At 49.3% G+C, this 19,683-nt stretch overlaps 1 protein-coding gene across 1 annotated transcript in view; it reads left to right on the top strand.

The window, feature by feature from the left end:
* Positions 1-6,409: 6,409 nt before the first annotated feature.
* GPATCH8 (G-patch domain containing 8) overlaps positions 6,410-19,683 on the top strand; it is an 89,240-nt gene continuing 75,966 nt past the window's right edge. Inside the window, exon 1 of the mRNA XM_054014159.1 lies at positions 6,410-6,517. Coding sequence (XP_053870134.1) covers positions 6,473-6,517 — 45 coding nt within the window. The 5' untranslated portion in view covers positions 6,410-6,472. The remainder of the gene's footprint in view (positions 6,518-19,683) is intronic.

Consider the following 19,683-nt stretch of genomic DNA (forward strand, 5'->3'; position numbering starts at 1 on the left):
GTGGTCTGCAGCCCCCACGCTGGGCATGGGGAGGGCTCAGACACCTCGCTGGATGTTGCCTGGGGCTGGAGCGTCTCAGTTAACAAGAAGTTGGAGAATTGTGAGTCACTTTGTGTTGGAGGGGGGAAGGTGGCACCCCACATCACCTTCTCCTTGAGAGTGTGGCTGTTTCAATGCACCCCCAGCAGGGGGTGCACTGAAGCAGCAGCAGCAGGATCCGCCCCCCCCCAAATTCCCATCCTGCTCCCCTCACTCCCAGGGCTCTCTGGCTGAATGGGACTCCACCTGAGCTACCTGGCCCTGAGCACCACATCGCAATTCCTCCTCCCAACCTCGAAGATGCCCCCACACCCGACTCACTCAGCAGGTGGTCTGCAAAGCAGGCAGTGGGAAGCCCTGGGACTCCAGCAGCAGGGAAGGAGAAGGCGCCCTATGTAGCGTGCAGGGGAGCTCAGCCCGCAACCAGCCTCCCTGCTGCTTCCTCCCTCCCTGTGCACGCAGACATGGTGAGTGCTGCAGCCAGAGGGAACCGCTGCCGCCTCACTGCTGGGCATCCCGGCGAGAGGCGTCCCAAGAAATCGGGGGGGGGGGGGGGGCGCACATGACACCGTGTAATCTCATAAGGATGGGGCCACGTCTATTCTCCCCAGCCCCACAATAAGGCACCTAGCTCACTGAGCAGCTGGAGGTGCCTCAGGTGAGCCCCTTGCTCAGAGATCCAAAGCTTGGGCCTCTTGAATGGGAATCTCCCAAAAGTCAAAATAAAGTATCGGAGGAGTCTCAGAAGCAGAGGCCAATATGAGCTCCTAGCTAGGTCTGCGAGAAGCAAACAGCTGGGCTCCACTTTGGCAGCAGGGGTAAGGCCATGCTGGCCAGAGAGTCCTCCCTCACACACATCCATTAACATAGAATGAGTCTGTTACATGTGGGGCATCTGCTCCCTACCCCTCCCTCAGCTCCTTGGGCCATGCTGGTAGACTGTTGTTCTGCACACCCACCAGGAAATACAGAGGCCTGTTAAGAGAAGGCTGGTAACCACAGGTCGGGATTTAGCTGGCTGTTGCTCATACAGTTGCTATCAGTGTAGTGGCTGCACCAGGCAGAGCTGTGGTCCTAAGTCTGATACAATTCAGTCTTTCCTCCCAGCTGGCTGCTCTAGCAGCACCCAGAGACAGGGCTGAACTGTCCCCCTGTCCCCCACCACAGCCTGCCCAGTTTCAGTGTGGAGTCTGAAGAGCCTGTACTGGGGAGGGGAGGAGGAGAGGAGTACTTTCCCCACAGAGAATCACACTCACTGACAGAGGCAGGAAATGTTTGAGGGAGCTCCTTGTTAAAACTTCAGCAGCATGTCTGTCATCTAGGCTTTGGGGCACTGAAGAAACAAAGACTAAATCAAAGAACATTAGTTAGGTTACCACCTGTGCACTGAAGGCAGAGGTCCTTTGGGAAACCACAGTGACCATATAGTGAAAGACTGTTTTGCAATGCAGATGAGTTATGTGCTTGCTGTGGGGCATATATTTCAATGGGTGCTGTTTTTTCAAACTGGACAAGTGTCACAAGGGACTGGCCCTGCGGATTTCTTACAAAGGTAGCAGGTACCGACTCTGTAATAATAATAGTCTGTACACGCCCTTCCTCAGCAAAGCCAGAGGAGGTGACCTGCAAGTGGGATTTAGGGAGCAGGGTTTCTGTCAAGTCCCTCATCCAGTTTCTCTCTTTTGGGAGAAACAGATGGAATCTGACTGTCCTGCTGCAGACGCAATGGGAGCTTGCAGCCACCTGGTAACCAATAGCCTGGTCAGTGAAATGGAGATTTGATAGGCAGAAGACTGTTCTAGTTCTGTTGTGAAGCGCTGGAGCTACACACAGTGCCCAGCACAACAGGCCCCAATCTCACCTAGCCCCTAGGCACTGCTGCAAGAAACATAATAAATAAAATAAACATTGCAAGATTACTTGATTCCATTCATATTACAGGAAGGGAGTGCAGCAAATAACATGGCATTGTACCACCAACCTCGCTAAGCGGTCATGTAAGTCTCTGAGCCTGGCTACAAACTCTTCCTACCGGGGCCCCGTGGAGTGTCCTCCTTTGGGAGGCACAAACTATGGTAACCCTAGACAACTGGGTTCTTTTCTTCCCCCCAACCGCAGGAGGGGAAAGGCCATGCTGGAAGATGACCTTTGACCTCCCTCAGGAACGCCGGGCCACTCAAGAGTTAAGAGGCGGCTGCGCAAGCGCACTCACTTCCCACGCGCCGAAAGGCGGGGCCAACAGCCCACACCCTGGGTTGCTCATCCCGGCACCCATTGGGTTGGACCGTTGTCAATCAAACAGCAGCGGAGCCCTGTTGTCTAGACCATGACAGGGCGGGTCCGTGCCGCAGCTTGAGTCGGTTCCTCAGGCCTGCGGGGCGACGCTGTGTTCCCGCCAGCGGGACCCCTCGGCACGACCGCCATAACTAGGGGCGTTTCTTCTCTCCCCCCCCCCCCCCCGGCCCCGTACTGCGCACGCGCAGGAGACTGCCTCTTGGCCCGCACTGGGAAGGAGGGGCCGAATGCGCGATCTTCCTGTTGCGCGTGCGCAGTTGACATACGTTTGCGCTGCGGGGAGGCACCCGGTGCGCATGCGCAGCATCACGGACATGCTGCACATGCGCGCGAGGCCATAACCCCTGCTGGGGGGTAAGGTCTGAATTCTTAGGGGGAAAGGAGCTTTGAACCCCAGACAACAGCCCAAAGCGCCCCCCACAGGGAGCAGCTGGTTCAGCTGGTCTGTGGATGATGGGGCCGGAACTAGGGGTGTGGCAGCTCCCCTGGCTTACAGTGGTTTCCATAATACACAGTTTGGGTCAGTGGCTCTTAGCACCCCACTGGACACGTTGTTCCAGCACCACTGGCTTCAGCCTTCTTGGGGGTGTGGCCCAGGCTGTACAAGTCAGGCTCCCTAGGAGCACTGGCACCCTTGTGGCCCCCATGGATTGATGTTCCCTCCCACAGGCTCTAGAACATCTTTGCATTTGTCTTGGCAAATGACCAGAGGTTTATTTTGTTTTGGCGAGGAGGACAGGGAAACTAGTTTCCTTCTAGCACCTCTCCATAGCATAGTGTGGTAAAAATGTTCAGTACAGTGGGTGAAATTCAGAGCTGGGTGCAGCACTTCTGGGTTCAGTGGGGCTAAACTTTAATACAGGTCTAATTGTGGCTCTCTATGTATGAGACCCAGAGTTGCCCACTTTTGCTGAAAATCATGTATGCTTTACAAGTAAAGGCTAAGCTCATTGTTAGTTATTCCTAACAATTTTTGAAGGGTTATTTAACAATTATTCAGGGTTTAAACCAGTCTCTGTTAGAGATTAGGATGTGACCTAATGTGTGTGGGGCAGATTATTATTGCACATCTACCTAGTGCAGGGTTCTTGGCCCTTCCTTTGAAGCATTTGATGCTGGCAACTGTCAAAAGAGCGGACATTGGATTTAATGGATCACAAGTCTGATCCTGTCTGGCAATTCCTGTGCTCCATCCTTAATCAGACTGAGATTAGGGTTCTGTATCAGCAAAGATCCTCTGAAATACAAAGGAATACTATAAATAGTATTGCACCTTTCACCCCCAGTAATCATTAATATATTCTCTAGGATTCACCCAGTTATTGGTACTGCAGCAAAATATTTAATTCAGTGTTGTCATATATATCATGTATACATGTGCTTTAGAAAATAAACCTAACAGCATAATCCCCAGGTCCAGTGTTTGTGTTAACTGGAATCACAGCAGTAAGATCATATGGTTACCTTGGCTGTGTGCGTATCTTATCCAGTGCTGAGTTATCACAGAGGAAGTGTCTTATGGAGAGACTTGAATGAAGACAGGGTAGTAGACTGATCACTTCCGGATAAACAGCAATTTAAGAACATAAGAATGGCTACACTGGGTAAGACCAAAGGTCCATCTAGCCCAGTGTCCTGTCTTCTGATAGCGGCCAATGCCAGGTGCCCCAGAGTGAATGAACAGAACAGGTAATCATCACATAATCCCCTGTTGCCCATTCCCAGCTTCTGGCAAACAAGAGGCTAGGGACACCATCCCTGCCCATCCTGGCTAATAGCCATTGATGGATCTATCCTCCATGAATTTATCTAGTTCTTTTTTGAACCCTGTTATAGTCTTGGCCTTCACAACATCCTCTGGGAAGGAGTTCCACTGGTTGACTATGTGTTGTGTGAAAATATACTTCCTTTTATTTTAAACCTGCTGCCTATTAATTTCATTTGGTGACCCCTAGCTCTTGTGTTATGAGAAGGAGTAAATAACACTTCCTTATTTACTTTCTCCTTATTTATTATCACAGTCCTTACAGCAGATACTGTACCATAAGGCAGGGCATTGTGCTGTACTGACAGAGTAGTATAACGAAATATTGATACTTGGCATGTGGCCCAAAGGTTCTGTGTTGTTCCTTCCTCAGCTGAACCTCAGGATACTGGGATCTTTCCTCAGCTCCAGAGGACCTTGACAATCGTGGCAGATATAGCTTTATGCAAATGAGATAGAACCGTAATTCCTTCCTCTGCACAGCACTTGCGGGTGGCTCCAAAGCTCCTAGGTCAGAAAGCTCTGCCTAGCAATAAGCCTCTTACTTTCAGTCTATCACAGAAGTGGGCAAACATTTTGGCCCCAGGGCCACATCTGGGAATAGAAATTGTATGGTGGGCCATGAATGCTCACAAAATTGGGGTTGGGCTAGAAATGAGTTCAGGGTGTGGGAGGGGGCTCTGGGCTGGGCAGGTGAGTGGGGTGTGTGTTGGGGTGATGGCTCTGTGGTGGGGCTGGGGATGAGGAGTTTCGGGTGTAGGAGGGTGCTCTGGGCTGGGACTGAGGGGTTTGGAGGGCGGGAGGAGGATCAGGGCAGGCGGTTGGTGTGCGGGAAGGGGGGAAGGGGTGCAGGCTCCGGCTGGGTGTGTGGGCTCAGGGGTGGGGCTGGGGATGAGGGGTTTGGAGTGCAGGAGGGTGCTCCAGGCTGGGATTGAGGGGTTCGGAGGGTGGGAGAGGGATCAGGGCAGGAGGTTGGGGTGTGGGGAGAGGCTCAGGGGTGCAGGCTCCAGGCGGTGCTTACCTCAAGTGGCTCCCAGAAGCAGCAGCATGTCCCTCCTCTGGCTCCTATGCGGAGGTGAGGCCAAGCGGCTCTGCATGCTGCCCCGTCCACAGGCACTGCCCCGGCAGCTCCCACTGGAGCACCGGAGGGGGCCATTGGAGCCCGTAGGAGCCAGAGGGGGGCCGTGCCGCGGCTTCCAGGAGCCGTGTGGAGTGGCCCTTGACCCTGCTGGAGCACCAGAGCGGGGCAAGCCCCAGACCCCGCTCCCCAGCGGGAGCTCAAGGACTGGCTTAAAACAGCTGGTGGGCAGATCTGGCCCATGGGCCGTAGTTTGCCCACCCTGGTCTATCAGCTGAAATGTGTGTTACTGTATTGAGGGGGCAGGTTCCACCCTCTTTTGTTAGAGCCCCTCCTCAGCCAGCTTTTGGATGGTTTGGAGCATGTTGCCCCCCCTCCTTCTCTCTCTCTTCAAGACAGTTTCTAGTCTTGAGTCAGCTTCACTGTCTGCTTTCACCATCCGCATTTTCTCTCCCATCTTACTTTTTTTACACAATTCCTGATTTTAAGGCACATAGATCCATTATGAGTTTATTTTTGCTCTGAAGTTTCCTTGCTCCTTAAACTTATTAACCTGCAGGCTGTGTCTACATGCGGGATTTCCAAAAGTTTTCCCGCTATTATGGGCTCACCTGTGCTAACACCACTGTAGGCGGGCCACCATGACTGTCAGCATTAGAGATGATAGTAAAAAATATCAGAGGCGCAGCTGAGACCAGCACCAGCTTGTCAGTTCTTTGGGGCGGTGACTGTCTTATTGTTCTGTTTGTACAGCACCTAGCGCAACGGAGTCTGGGTTTTCACAGCTTCACCTCCCCATTACTGGGGGGCTAAGCACTACGGCAATACAGATAATTTGTAGTAGCACCACCGACAACTCCAATGGGAAGGTGAAGCTGTGAAAAGCCAGACAAGGCCGAACGGCCCCATCCACTTCCACCTTCTCCCCCATCAATCCTCCTCTCCCGTCCACCTGTTATTTTCCTGCCCCAATCCCCTCCCTCCCCCTCTCCCCCACCCCTTCCCCCTCAGCCCCACATCGCCTGAGGCTCTGCTCACTCCCCTCTCCCCTCTCCCCCAGCCCTGCACTCATTACCCCGCCCCCTCCCACGGCAGGGGAGCAGAGGGCAAACCCCCACCCGCAAGCCCTGGGGGCAGCCGCTCAGCTCAGCGCGCATGCGCGCGGAGGCCTAAGGGAGGAGCGGGGGCCGCGCAGGCGCGCTCCCGCGGCTGGTGAGGCGCGCTCCCGCGGGCGGCGCTGAGAGCGAGGCCGGGCCGGGCCGAGGCGGTGGCTGCGGAGGAGACGGCAGCAGAAAATGGCGGACCGGTTCTCCCGCTTCAACGAGGACAGGGACTTCCAGGTAACGCCCGGCCCAGACCCCCCGCGGCCCCTCCCCGGCCCGCACCCCTCCCGCGGGGCCTCCGCCGGTCCCCCTCCCTCCGCCCCTCCCGGCCGGGGGCGTGTTTGGGGCGGAAGGTGGCGATCGAGGGGGTTGTTACAGCCTGTTCCTGGCATGGGGTCCCGGGCTCTGCGCCCTTCTGCCCCCCCCCTCCGAGCCCAACGTGTGTGGGGGGGGCCCCGGGCTCTGCGCCCTTCTGCCCCCCCTCCGAGCCCAACGTGTGTGGGGGGGGTCCCGGGCTCTGCGCCCTTCTGCCCCCCCTCCTCCGAGCCCAACGTGTGTGTGGGGGGGTCCCGGCCTCTGCGCCCTTCTGCCCCCCCTCCGAGCCCAGCGTGGGGGGGGGGTCCCGGGCTCTGCGCCCTTCTCCCCCCCCTCCGAGCCCAACGTGTGTGGGGGGGGCCCCGGGCTCTGCGCCCTTCTGCCCCCCCCCCGAGCCCAACGTGTGTGGGGGGGCCCCGGCCTCTGCGCCCTTCTGCCCCCCCCCCCCCGAGCCCAACGTGTGTGTGGGGGGGTCCCGGCCTCTGCGCCCTTCTGCCCCCCCCCCCGAGCCCAACGTGGGGGGGGGTCCCGGCCTCTGCGCCCTTCTGCCCCCCCCCCCCCCCGAGCCCAACGTGTGTGGGGGGGGCCCCGGCCTCTGCGCCCTTCTGCCCCCCCCCCCCTCCGAGCCCAGCGTGGGGGGGGGTCCCGGCCTCTGCGCCCTTCTGCCCCCCCTCCGAGCCTAGCGTGTGTGTGGGGGGCCCCGGGCTCTGCGCCCTTCTGCCCCCCCTCCGAGCCCAGCGTGGGGGGGGGTCCCCGGGCTCTGCGCCCTTCTGCCCCCCCTCCGAGCCCAGCGTGGGGGGGGGGTCCCGGGCTCTGCGCCCTTCTGCCCCCCCTCCGAGCCCAGCGTGGGGGGGGGTCCCGGGCTCTGCGCCCTTCTGCCCCCCCCCTCCGAGCCCAACGTGTGTGGGGGGGGCCCCGGGCTCTGCGCCCTTCTGCCCCCCCCTCCGAGCCCAACGTGTGTGGGGGGGGCCCCGGGCTCTGCGCCCTTCTGCCCCCCCCTCCGAGCCCAGCGTGTGTGTGGGGGGGGTCCCGGCCTCTGCGCCCTTCTGCCCCCCCTCCGAGCCCAACGTGTGTGTGGGGGGGTCCCGGCCTTTGCGCCCTTCTGCCCCCCCTCCTCCGAGCCCAACGTGTGTGGGGGGGGCCCCGGCCTCTGCGCCCTTCTGCCCCCCCTCCGAGCCCAGCGTGGGGGGGGTCCCGGCCTCTGCGCCCTTCTGCCCCCCCTCCGAGCCCAACGTGTGTGTGGGGGGGTCCCGGCCTTTGCGCCCTTCTGCCCCCCCTCCTCCGAGCCCAACGTGTGTGTGGGGGGGTCCCGGCCTCTGCGCCCTTCTGCCCCCCCTCCGAGCCCAGCGTGGGGGGGGTCCCGGCCTCTGCGCCCTTCTGCCCCCCCTCCGAGCCCAACGTGTGTGTGGGGGGGTCCCGGGCTCTGCGCCCTTCTGCCCCCCTCCTCCGAGCCCAACGGGGGGGGGGCGGCGGCGGCTTCTGCGTCTTCCCCTGAGCACCTCTGCGCTCTTCTGCCTCCCCCCCCCCCCCGAGGCTCTTTGGTCACTGCAACTCCTCCTCCTCTGGAGCCCAGCGTGGGGGAGAATTCATCTCCTTTTATCCCTTTTCTGCAGAGACTCTAATGGGGCAGGGGCATGCACTGTCCTCTTTCCCCTTCTCCTCCCCACAGAGAATCCAGTGTGAGGGATTTGTTGGCCTCTGCACTCTTCTTTCAAGCTGACCCCGGGGGGCTTTGGGGGGGTCCACCCTTCTCCCTTGTGTCCTGAAACTCATCATGGAGTTCACTAGTCTGTACACCCTTTCCCCCGCTCATTCTGGACTCTTTAATATGTATAGATATCACCGTCCTCTGCTCCCCCGATCTCCTTCCCTCTCAGGCCATGATATTGGAGGATTGGAATCATTGTCCACTGCAGTGGCTTGAAGGTTCCCGTGTCATCTTTCCAAATCCTGGTTTTCAGTCCTAAGAGACATTCCAACCAGTGACTCTCCCTGGAGAGGGTCAGTGTTGATGTGGGGTAGGGAGGGGGTTAGAAGTGGTGCTTCAGAAATATGTTCCCTAATCTGGTTTTTTAATTATTTACTTGATCCTTTGTCTGGCTTTTTAGTACTTGATTTTTTTTATATTGGTTTAAATGTTTGCTGCTTGAGTGCCATGGTAGTGAGATGCTTTATTAATAACATTCTAATGAATTCTATACGTGACATCATCTGAGGACAGACATTTCCAGATGGAAGCTATCACTGGGTATGCTTGTCTGTTGATTGAAGTTTCTGGAATAGGGGTAAATAATTTAGTTGTTTTTTTTTTCTTGGAAATGTTAAGCATTCATGTGCAAAACACTGTATATTAGCTAGCTATCTTTCTGAAATGAGCCTTAAAAATCTGTCCGCACTTGCTCTTTCAAATATCTTACTGTTGAGCAATGTCACTGTGGAAAATATTGAATAATAAGACTAAATAGAGTTTGCCTGTTCCCTGCATAAAATGAACCCTCTGAATCTCAAAGAAAGTACTGCATTACTGCTGCCTATCCTGGCAACAGGAATTTGGGTCAGGGGATGAACACTGGCACTGAATTTTTTTCATCAGACTGCAGGCTCTTTTTTTAGAGGAGTATGAAAATAGCTGTGTTCAGGCAACCAGATTAAGAGGGATTTGGGATCTTTAGGTAACGGGCAGTAAATGGAAAATGCAGTTTAGCATAGATAACTGTTAAATAAGTCTGACCGTGCTAGAGCAAAAGAGTATACACAGGAACATTTATGCAGTATATTGAGCATGAAAACAATGGTTGGAAATCCTTGCAGTTATGAGCCTTCTGTAAAAATGATACTGGGATTTATTAACAGAGAATTCAACTCAAAATAAAATTACTGTGCTTTGTGCCCTAATGTAAAATATGGTCTTTCATTGGGTGCGGTGGAGAGTTTTTTGTGAAGAACGTGTAACCTGGGATTATTATAATTTTTAACAGTATACTTAAAGGCTAAAGAGGGGTAAGCTGCTTCTCATCCTAGAGGATGGCAAGGTGACCTAATGAAAGAATTCAAATTATAAAGGGGTTTAAACAAGACTTCAGAAATTTAACTTTGCAGATGGAAGGAAGTTAAACTAGGAATGGGTACAATTTAAATATTAGGAAATTAAAATTATTGAGGAATTAAGATAGAGTTCTTTAAACTAATATAGCAAACACATACTGAAACAGTTTAAGGGTTGGTAAACATCTTTGTGAAGAGAAGACCTGAACATTGACAGTGAAGTTATTCAGAAATTCACTCATTTTAGTTTCTCCTTCAAAAACAACAGATTAGAATGTGTTTAAACTGGCTTTCTTCTTTGATCATTTTGATTCTGTTATTCATGATGAATGCTACAACAGATCAGGATTTCTAAGGAGAGGCTGTTCAGTTTCCTGACTGGGTTACCTAACGTTCTCATCTGCTTCTCAACTTGTTTCCTGCTTTCTTACAGAATGGTATTTACACTTCTATTTGGGGAAAGCAAAAAGAAACCTTCGCTGTTTCTCCAGCTGTCTTCAGCATGTGCTAAGGTCCCTAACCTATGGGGAAGAGCATTCTTTATTCTTGTATAAAAATTAATTGATTCATTCATTCCATAAAATTAACATTTGCTGCCATATGTTAAACTGAATTTTTAATACAGTTTGAAAGTAAATGAATATGTATTTTAAAAAGAAATTGGCATTGTTTTGCAGGAAATGACAATTGGTATTTCCTAGCGGAAGCATAATGAAAAATTCTAGTTTATAATAAAACGTATAATTATTATTCAATGTGAATGTCAATTAGAGAGCATATATTGATTAATTTTTACGTATGAGGTCATCTTTATGTTGATTTAAGGTTCTTGAAATGGCGTTTTGCGCTTATATAATACTGCCTTTCATCCAAGAAGCCTGAAGCCTCTATAAACAACAGATCAAAACCCACACAATCTAGTTAATGCATTATTAAGATTATACATGTAAAAACAACCAGGAAATACAACAGTAATTCAGTCATGCTATGTATCCTGTGTATGTAATTGTATGTTTTACTAGCTTAACATGTTTTATGTATGTGTTTAGAAACAAAAAGAATGGAAAATAAAATGTGCAAACCTAAGTTGACTTTGCTGTTGGATCGTCAGCTCTTGCATTTTCTGACTTTTTTTGTAAATTTTAACCATGTGCTTTAAATGCTTCATTAACCTAGGTTTTTTTTCATAATTTTCTTGTTTTTTTAATTTAAAAATTAAAAATACTTAATATTTAAGCAATCCAATTAAGACTTTCAAGTTCCTTTCTGGGGGTGATGGGTAGGGTGAATTTCAACGTTTGGTTGGAGGCAGATTTTTATTTATCTTTTGAAAGCCATGTAGATGATGGAAAAATATTGCAGAATTCAGCCAAAAAATTGTTCAGACCCTAAAATCATGGGTTCCACAATTTTTTCTGTGCTTGCAGTTTTCTTGCTTTCCTAAGGAAGGATTTTTGATGTCAGTGAGACAGCTTCCTTCATGAAAATTGTCTCAGCAAGTTCTGTTATTGCTTCATTCCCTAGTTCTGGTCATGCTGGGAAAATGTGTAGTAATGTCAAAAAGGAGGCAGATCTCCATTAACCATCTGCTAAAGTCAGCAGATCATGCTCAGTGTTGATGTGGGTTAGGGAGGGGGTTATTATTCAGTCAATTTTATTTTCCTATAAAACTAAGAAAAGACACTAGTCCTTCGTGAGGACTACATCCATGCCAAGTTTCTAGCTCCAGCAACTTTTGCTGCAGCCCTGCTTAAAAAATAAAGGGAGGTTAGCGTTATTGTTAGTGTGGTAGAACTACTTTTCCTAGCCTCTCCCAAAAATTGCAAATTGATGGAGGAATTTTCTCTTATGCCTTTAAACTTACCCACCTCCAAGGGAATCAGTCGACTTTGGAAAGAGACCTAGCATGGAATAATTCGGCCTCTCAGTTGGAGGTTACAGAAAACTGAGATTATGAAAGTGGATGGCTATAAAAGAAAATTATATTCATGGGGGAAAATGAGGTGAAGTGTCTTGACCAAGGTCACACTGAATTGGTGGCAGAGTGGGGAATTTTGCCCAGGAATCCTGATTCCTAGTAGTTTGTTCTAATCACATCCCTCCTTTAGAATATCTGTTTCATGTTAAGACATTTAGTCTTGTTTATCGTTTCTCAGTTGCACTCATCTTTAGCGTTCAAGATAACTGCATCTGATAAAAGCATGTTTCTACATTTTTTTTTCTGAACTCTGATTAGGGTCATTCCAGCTATAAGATTGGGGTGGAGTAAACTCAGTTGAAGAGGAAGCAATTCAATATTTTCAACCTTTTAATAGCAAAATATACTGTGAAAAGTTACCTTGTAGTTGAGTATATGTAAAAACAGGCAGCGGTCTGCATTTTCTTAATTTTCGATAAGCAATTTTCAATAATGACCTTAGAATCAAAAAGAGAAAAACTTCCTTCCCTGATTGCTATAGTGTGGTAGCTAACTTAATTTGTTCTAAATACTCTCTTTAGAAGCCTATCTTCACTACTGGTTCCAATGGCCATTTAAAAAGTATTTCACAGAGGTGTGCAGCAACAAGAACAGATTAGTTTCAGGATCTCTGCATCTCTGTAGTGTACAAGTGGGTCTTAGTTAAAAATCTACAGTTTATTTTGTTGAGCACTGCATTGCCTGGCAATTTAGAAAGCAAATGCCTGGATTTTTGCTGGGTGCCTTTGTGTGTGGATTGTTCTCCAACCAATTTAATCTTAAACAAATATTTGAGATTTGGGGCCGAATTCTCTACTAATGTTAGCAGGTGCAACACCATAGCCATCAATAGAGTTTATCAGCTAATACTAGCTGTCAGTTTGGCCACTTGTCGTTACTACTCCTGTGGTGTCATAGTTGAGCTTGATAAAGGCAAGCCCTTGCGCCAAAGATCAAACAATCTAAAATAAGCATTGAACAGCATGGGATGATAAAAGTGAGAGGGGGTTATGGAGGAGGCCCTGAGACTTGGCTGTGAGCAGCTTATTTGGGATCTTGGTGATAGTCTTAAAGAAGTGGAGCAGGGAGAAGCCACATTGCAAAAGATACTGAAAAGAGTTGAGAGAGGAAGTAGAGGCAGTGGAAGTATGTAAGAGGGGATAGGTCAAGGGAATACTTAATGGGTTGGAAGAGGACAAGAGGGATATTCTGGAGTTAGAGGAGGCCAAAGGAAGATGGGGGTGTGAAAAGGAGCAGTATAGGAAAATTCTCTGTAAATTGTATCATTTTTTTTCGTGGAAAGAAATTGGAGGGACTTTCGAGTTGGCATGGAAGTGGGGCATTAGATCGACAATAGAGCAGGGGTTCTCAAACTGGGGGTTGTGAGGTTATTACATGGGGGGTCGCAAGCTGTCAACCTCCACCCCAACCCCACTTTGCCTCCAGCATGTATAATGGTGTTAAATACATTAAAAAGTGTTTTTAATTTATAAGGGGTGGTTGCACTCAAAGGCTTGCTATGTGAAAGGGGTCGCCAGTAAAAAAGTCTGAGAACCACTGCAATAGAGGGTTGGAGTCAATGAAGGAAGGGTAGCTATAAGTCAAGAGAGCTGCTTAGCATTTTACAATTGACAAAGGAACAAATGTAGAGGAAATCTGCATGGTCTTTGGGCTTTCTTTGTAGATGCTCTGCAGAGGAAAGGGATTAAAGAGGAGGGTTGGAATTGGGGATTGTTAGATGCACAGAGTGAAAGAGGAGCAAAATTGTTGACTGAGGGTGGAAAACATAGCTGAATGTTGGAGGGAGGTCAGTTCAAGAAGGACTGTGCTGAGAGCAGGAGAGTAATAGAAGATATTAATAGACTGGAAGTTGTGGAAAGATAGCTTACCCGGGTGTGTGGAGGATGGTGCCAACTCAGAAATGGATAGATCAGAGGGACTATGATGCTGGATGAACATGCAGTTGAGTGACTGAAGTGATGGCTGCAGGAGTGGGCTGAGAGCTGACTAGCATGGAAGCAGAAGTTTCCTGGAGGGGAGGAAAAGAAGGGGGGCAGCTGGTGTCAGGAAGAAAGAGCCAAGCGTCGGTTGGAGGAATGATTGTGGAATGAGAGAAGGGAGGGAGGCATTGAGAGCTGCAGGAAAATAGGGCCTGAAATGGCTTCTGCATCCTACAGGGCAGGGGAGTGAGAAGCGTAGCTGGGGAAGCTGTCAAGGGGATTGAAGGAATGGAAAATGTAGATTATACATTTTAATGGCTTTATTGGAAATGGGGCAGAAATTCCAGAGAGAGAAGGAAATAGGTTGGGCTGGGGGACGGACAGCACAGGCATAGACTGGGATTCAAACTAAGAATGGAGCCTGTGAGGTGAGTGTGTTAGCAGAGAGGAATCTGAGAGATTTCTCTATGTAATGTAACATAAATAATTCCAAGATATGTATTGATTAAAAAAACGAGGAGTCCGGTGGCACCTTAAAGACTAACAGATTTATTTGGGCATGAGCTTTTGTGGGTAAAAACCCCCACTTCTTCAGATGCATGGAGTGAAAATTACAGATACAGGCATAGATATACCGACACATGAAGAGAAGGGAGTTACCTTACAAGTGGAGAACTAGTGTTGACAAGGGGATTTCAGTCAGGATGGATGTGGTCCACTCCCAATAATTGATGAGGAAGTGTCAATACCAAGACAGGGAAAATTTCTTTTGTAGTGAGCCAGCCTCTCCCAGTCCCTTTTCAAGCCCAAATTAATGGTGTTAAGTTTGCAAAGGAATTGTAGCTCTGCAGTTTCTCTTTGAAGTCTGTTTTTGAAATTTTTTTGTTGAAGGATGGCTACTTTTAAATCTGTTGTTGAATGTCCAGGGAAATTGGATATTTTGAGCTGTATAAGTAGGAGCATTGCCAGCAGATCGAGGGACGTGATCATTCCCCTCTATTTGGCATTGGTGAGGCCTCATCTGGAGTACTGTGTCCAGTTTTGGGCCCCACACTACAAGAAGAATGTGGAAAAATTGGAAAGAGTCCAGCGGAGGGCAACAAAAATGATTAGGGGGCTGGAGCATGTGATTTATGAGGAGAGGCTGAGGAAACTGGGATTATTTAGTCTGCAGAAGAGAAGAATATGGGGGGGATTTGAAGAATATGGGGGGGGATTTAATTTCAGCTTTCAACTACCTGAAAGGGGGTTTCAAAGAGGATGGATGTAGACCAGAGGTCGGCAACCTTTCAGAAGTGGTGTGCTGAGTCTTCATTTATTCACTCTAATTTAAGATTTCGCATGCCAGTAATACATTTTAATGTTAAACGTAAACAATATTGTATAACTAAACTATTGTTGTACGGAAAGTAAATAAGGTTGTTAAAATGTTTAAGAAGCTTCATTTAAAATTAAATGAAAATGCAGAATCCCCCGGACCAGTGGCCAGGACCTGGGCAGTGTGAGTGCCACTGAAAATCAGCTCGCGTGCCGCAGATTGCCTACCCCTGATCTAGACTGTTCTCAGTGGTAGCAGATGACAGAACAAGGAGTAATGTCTCAAGGTAATGTCTCAAGTTGCAGTGGGGGAGATTTAGGTTGGATATTAGGAAAAACTTCTTCACTAGGAGGGTGGTGAAGCACTGGAATGAGTTACCTAGGGAGGTGATGGAATCTCCTTCCTTAGAGGTTTTTAAGGTCAGGCTTGACAAAGCCCTGGCTGGGATGATTTAGTTGGGGATTGGTCCTGCTTTGAGCAGGGGGTTGGACTAGATGACCTCCCGAGGTCCCTTCCAACCCTGATATTCTATGATTCTATGAAGTGTTCTCCTACTGGCTTTTGTATGTTCCCAATCCTGATGTCTGATTTGTGTCCATTTATTCTTTTACGTAGAGACTGTCCAGTTTGGCCAATGTACATGGCAGAGCGGCATTGCTGGCACATGATGGCATATATCACATTAGTTGATGTGCAGGTGAATGAGCCCCTGATAGTGTGGCTGATTGTTGGGTCCTCTGATGGTGTCGCTAGAGTAGATATGGGGACAGAGTAGGCAATGAGGTTTGTTTCAGGGATTGGTTCCTGGGTTAGTGTTTCTGTGATGTGGTGTGTAGTGCTGGTGAGTATTTGCTTCAGGTTGGGGGACTGTAAGCGAGGACTGGCTTGCCTCCCAAGATCCGTGAGAGTGTGGGATCGTTTTCCAGGATAGGTTGTATATGGTTGATGATGTGCTGGAGAGGATTTACCTGGGGGCTGTACATAATGGCCAGTGGTGTTCTGTTAGTTTCCTTGTTGGACCTGTCGTGTAATAGGTGACTTTGGGTACCTGTTTCGCTCTGTCAATACAGTGGAGTCGCATCATAGGCGCATTTAACTTACGTGATTTTAACTATACGCGCTCGGCAAAAAGAGAGAAATAGCCATTTAAATACTGTACCTGTAGTGCGGGCGATTCTGCCCACCATTCCACTCAATGAGCGTTTGACTATATGTGATTTTCGCCTAACTCGCTGACTTCAGAACCTAACCCCCGCATAAGATGTGACTCCCCTGTTTCCTCACTTCCCCAGGTGGGTATTGTAGTTTTAAGAATGCTTGATAAAGATCTTGTAGGTGTTTGTCTCTGACTGAAGAATTGGAGCAAATGCGGTTGTATCTTGGGGCTTGGCTGTAGACAGTGGATGGTGTGAGGTGTCCTGGATGGAAGCTGAAGGCACGTAGGTAAGTATGGGGGGGGAGGGATAGCTCAGTGGTTTGAGCATTGGCCTGCTAAACCCAGGGTTGTGAATTCAATCCTTGAGGGGGGGCCATTTAGGGATCTGGGGCAAAAATCTGGGAATTGGTCCTTCTTTGAGCAGGGGGTTGGACTAGATGACCTCCTGAGGTCCCTTCCAAGCCTGATATTCTATGATAGTCGTCAGTAGGTTTCCGGTATATGTTTGTGACCATCACTTATTTGCACTGTAGTGTCCAGGAAGTGGATCCCTTGTGTGGACTGGTCCAGACTGAGGTTGATGATGGGGTGGAAATTGTTGAAATCCAGGTGGAATTCTTCAAGGGCCCCCTTCCTGTGGGTCCATATGATGATGTCATCAATGTAGCGCAAGTAGAGGAGGGACGCTAGGGTATGAGAGCTGGGGAAGCGTTGTTCTAAGTCCACCATAAAAATGTTGGCATATTGTGAGGCCATGCGGGTACTCATAGCAGTGCCGCTGACTTGAAGGTATAAGTTGTCCCCAAATCTGAAATGGTTGTGGGTGAGGACAAAGTCACAAAGCTCAGCCACCAGGTGTCATGGCCTCGTCAGGGATACTGTTCCTGACAGCTTGTAGTCCATCCTCGTGTGGAATACTGGTGTAAAGAGCTTCTACATCCATGGTGGCCAGGATGGTGTTTTCAGGAAGATCACCAATGCATTGTAGTTTCCTCAGTAAGTCGGTGGTGTCCTGAAGATAGCTGGTAAGAGTGCTGGTCGCATAGGGTCTGAGGAGAGACTCCAAATAGCCAGATAATTCTGCTGTAAGAGTGCCAATGCCTGAATCATAGAATCATAGAATATCAGAGTTGGAAGGGACCTCAAGAGGTCATCTAGTCCAACCCCCTGCTCAAAGCAGGACCAATTCCCAGCTAAATCATCCCAGACAGGGCTTTGTCAAGCCGGGCCTTAAAAAACTCCAAGGAAGGAGACTCCACCACTTCCCTAGGTAACGCATTCCAGTGTTTCACAACCCTCCTAGTGAAATAGTTTATCCTGATATACAACCTGGACCTCCCCCACTGCAACTTGAGACCATTGCTCCTTGTTCTGTCACCTGCCACCACTGAGAACAGCCGAGCTCCATCCTCTTTGGAACCCCCCTTCAGGTAGTTGAAGTCTGCTATCAAATCCCCCCTCATTCTTCTCTTCTGGAGACTAAACAATCCCAGTTCCCTCAGCCTCTCCTCATAAGTCATGTGCTCCAGACCCCTAATCATTTTTGTTGCCCTCCGCTGGACTCTTTCCAATTTTTCCACATCCTTCTTGTAGTGTGGGGCCCAAAACTGGACACAGTATTCCAGATGAGGCCTCACCAATGTCGAATAAAGGGGAACGATCACATTCCTCGATCTGCTGGCAATGCCCCTACTTATACAGCCCAAAATGCCGTTAGCCTTCTTGGCAACAAGAGCACACTGTTGACTCATATCCAGCTTCTCGTCCACTGTGACCCCCAGGTCCTTTTCTGCAGAACTGCTACCTAGCCATTCGGTCCCTAGTCTGTAGCAGTGCATGGGATTCTTCCGTCCTAAGTGCAGGACTCTGCATTTGTCCTTGTTGAACCTCATCAGGTTTTTTTTGGCCCAATCCTCTAATTTGTCTAGGTCCCTCTGTATCCGATCCCTACCCTCTAGTGTATCTACCACGCCTCCTAGTTTAGTGTCATCTGCAAACTTGCTGAGAGTGCAGTCCACACCATCCTCCAGATCATTAATAAAGATATTAAACAAAACCGGCCCCAGGACCGACCCTTGGGGCACTCCGCTTGAAACCGGCTGCCAACTAGACATGGAGCCATTGATCACTACCCGTTGAGCCCGACGATCTAGCCAGCTTTCTATCCACCTTACAGTCCATTCATCCAGCCCATACTTCTTTAACTTGGCGGCAAGAATACTGTGGGAGACCGTATCAAAAGCTTTGCTAAAGTCAAGGAATAACACATCCACTGCTTTCCCCTCATCCACAGAGCCAGTTATCTCATCATAAAAGGCAATTAGATTAGTCAGGCACGACTTCCCCTTCGTGAATCCATGCTGACTGTTCCTGATCACTTTCCTCTCCTCTAAATGTTTCATAATTGATTCCTTGAGGACCTGCTCCATGATTTTTCCAGGGACTGAGGTGAGGCTGACTGGCCTGTAGTTCCCCGGATCCTCCTCCTTCCCTTTTTTAAAGATGGGCACTACATTAGCCTTTTTCCAGTCATCTGGGACCTCCCCTGATCGCCATGAGTTTTCAAAAATAATGGCTAATGGCTCTGCAATCTCACCCACCAACTCCTTTAGCAGCCTTGGATGCAGCGCATCCGGCCCCATGGACTTGCGCACGTCCAGTTTTTCTAAATAGTCCCGAACCACTTCTTTCTCCAAAGAGGGTTGGTCACCTTCTCCCCATGCTGTACTGCCCAGTGCAGCAATCTGGGTGCTGACCTTGTGCGTGAAGACAGAGGCAAAAAAAGCATTGAGTACATTAGCTTTTTCCACATCCTCGGTCACTAGGTTGCCTCCCTCATTCAGTAAGGGGCCCACACTTTCCTTGATTTTCTTCTTGTTGCTAACATGTTGCTGAGATGATGGGGTGTCCAGGATTTCCAGGTTTATGGATCTTGGGTAGCAGATAGAATACCCCTGGTTCAGGCTCTAGGGGTGTGTCTGTGTAGATTTGTTCCTGTGCTATATTGATTGATGCTTACATTTCTAAACAAAATATTTCATAGTACAGTATATCATGTCTGTGTTTTGTAGAGTAGCATGGAAATCTGTGCAGATCCACTATGAGAAATACAACCATGCAATGTGCTGTGTGCCAATGCCCTGCTCACAAAAAACAGGAAATGAAACTGAGGGGATGGAGATTAAGGGTAATGGAGCCAAAATGTTACTAATTTCAGAAACAGGGAGATGGAGCTCCAAGTTAAGTGACTTGGCCAAGGAAGGGCAGTCAATCTGTGGAAGAGCTGAGAATAAAATTTAGGAATCCCAGTTCCTTTACTTTTATCCCTTAGACCGAACTGCCTCCCGAAAGATGGCTACAAAGGGAATGGGATGGGAAGAGACTTTGGCTTCCAGCTCAGAGTGGAGATGGTGTGGGAGTGGAAAGAGAGGATACCCCCTAGATTTTCAGTGAATTCCATTTTCCTGTTATCCTCCTTTTCATTCCCCAATGAAGCATAGGAATTGCAGGTTGTGTAATCCTGTGTGCGCCTCTACAATAATTTCCTTTGCCTACAGGTATTGCCCTTACATCACTAGCCAGATAGACTGTACACAAGTTGTTCAACATGTCTCCTTGCTCCTTCAAAGGCGGTAATCACATATGCCCTAGAACAAGGTTCTCAAACTTATT

The sequence above is a fragment of the Malaclemys terrapin genome, chromosome 25 (assembly GCF_027887155.1).
Source record: "Malaclemys terrapin pileata isolate rMalTer1 chromosome 25, rMalTer1.hap1, whole genome shotgun sequence".
NCBI lineage: Eukaryota > Metazoa > Chordata > Testudines > Emydidae > Malaclemys > Malaclemys terrapin.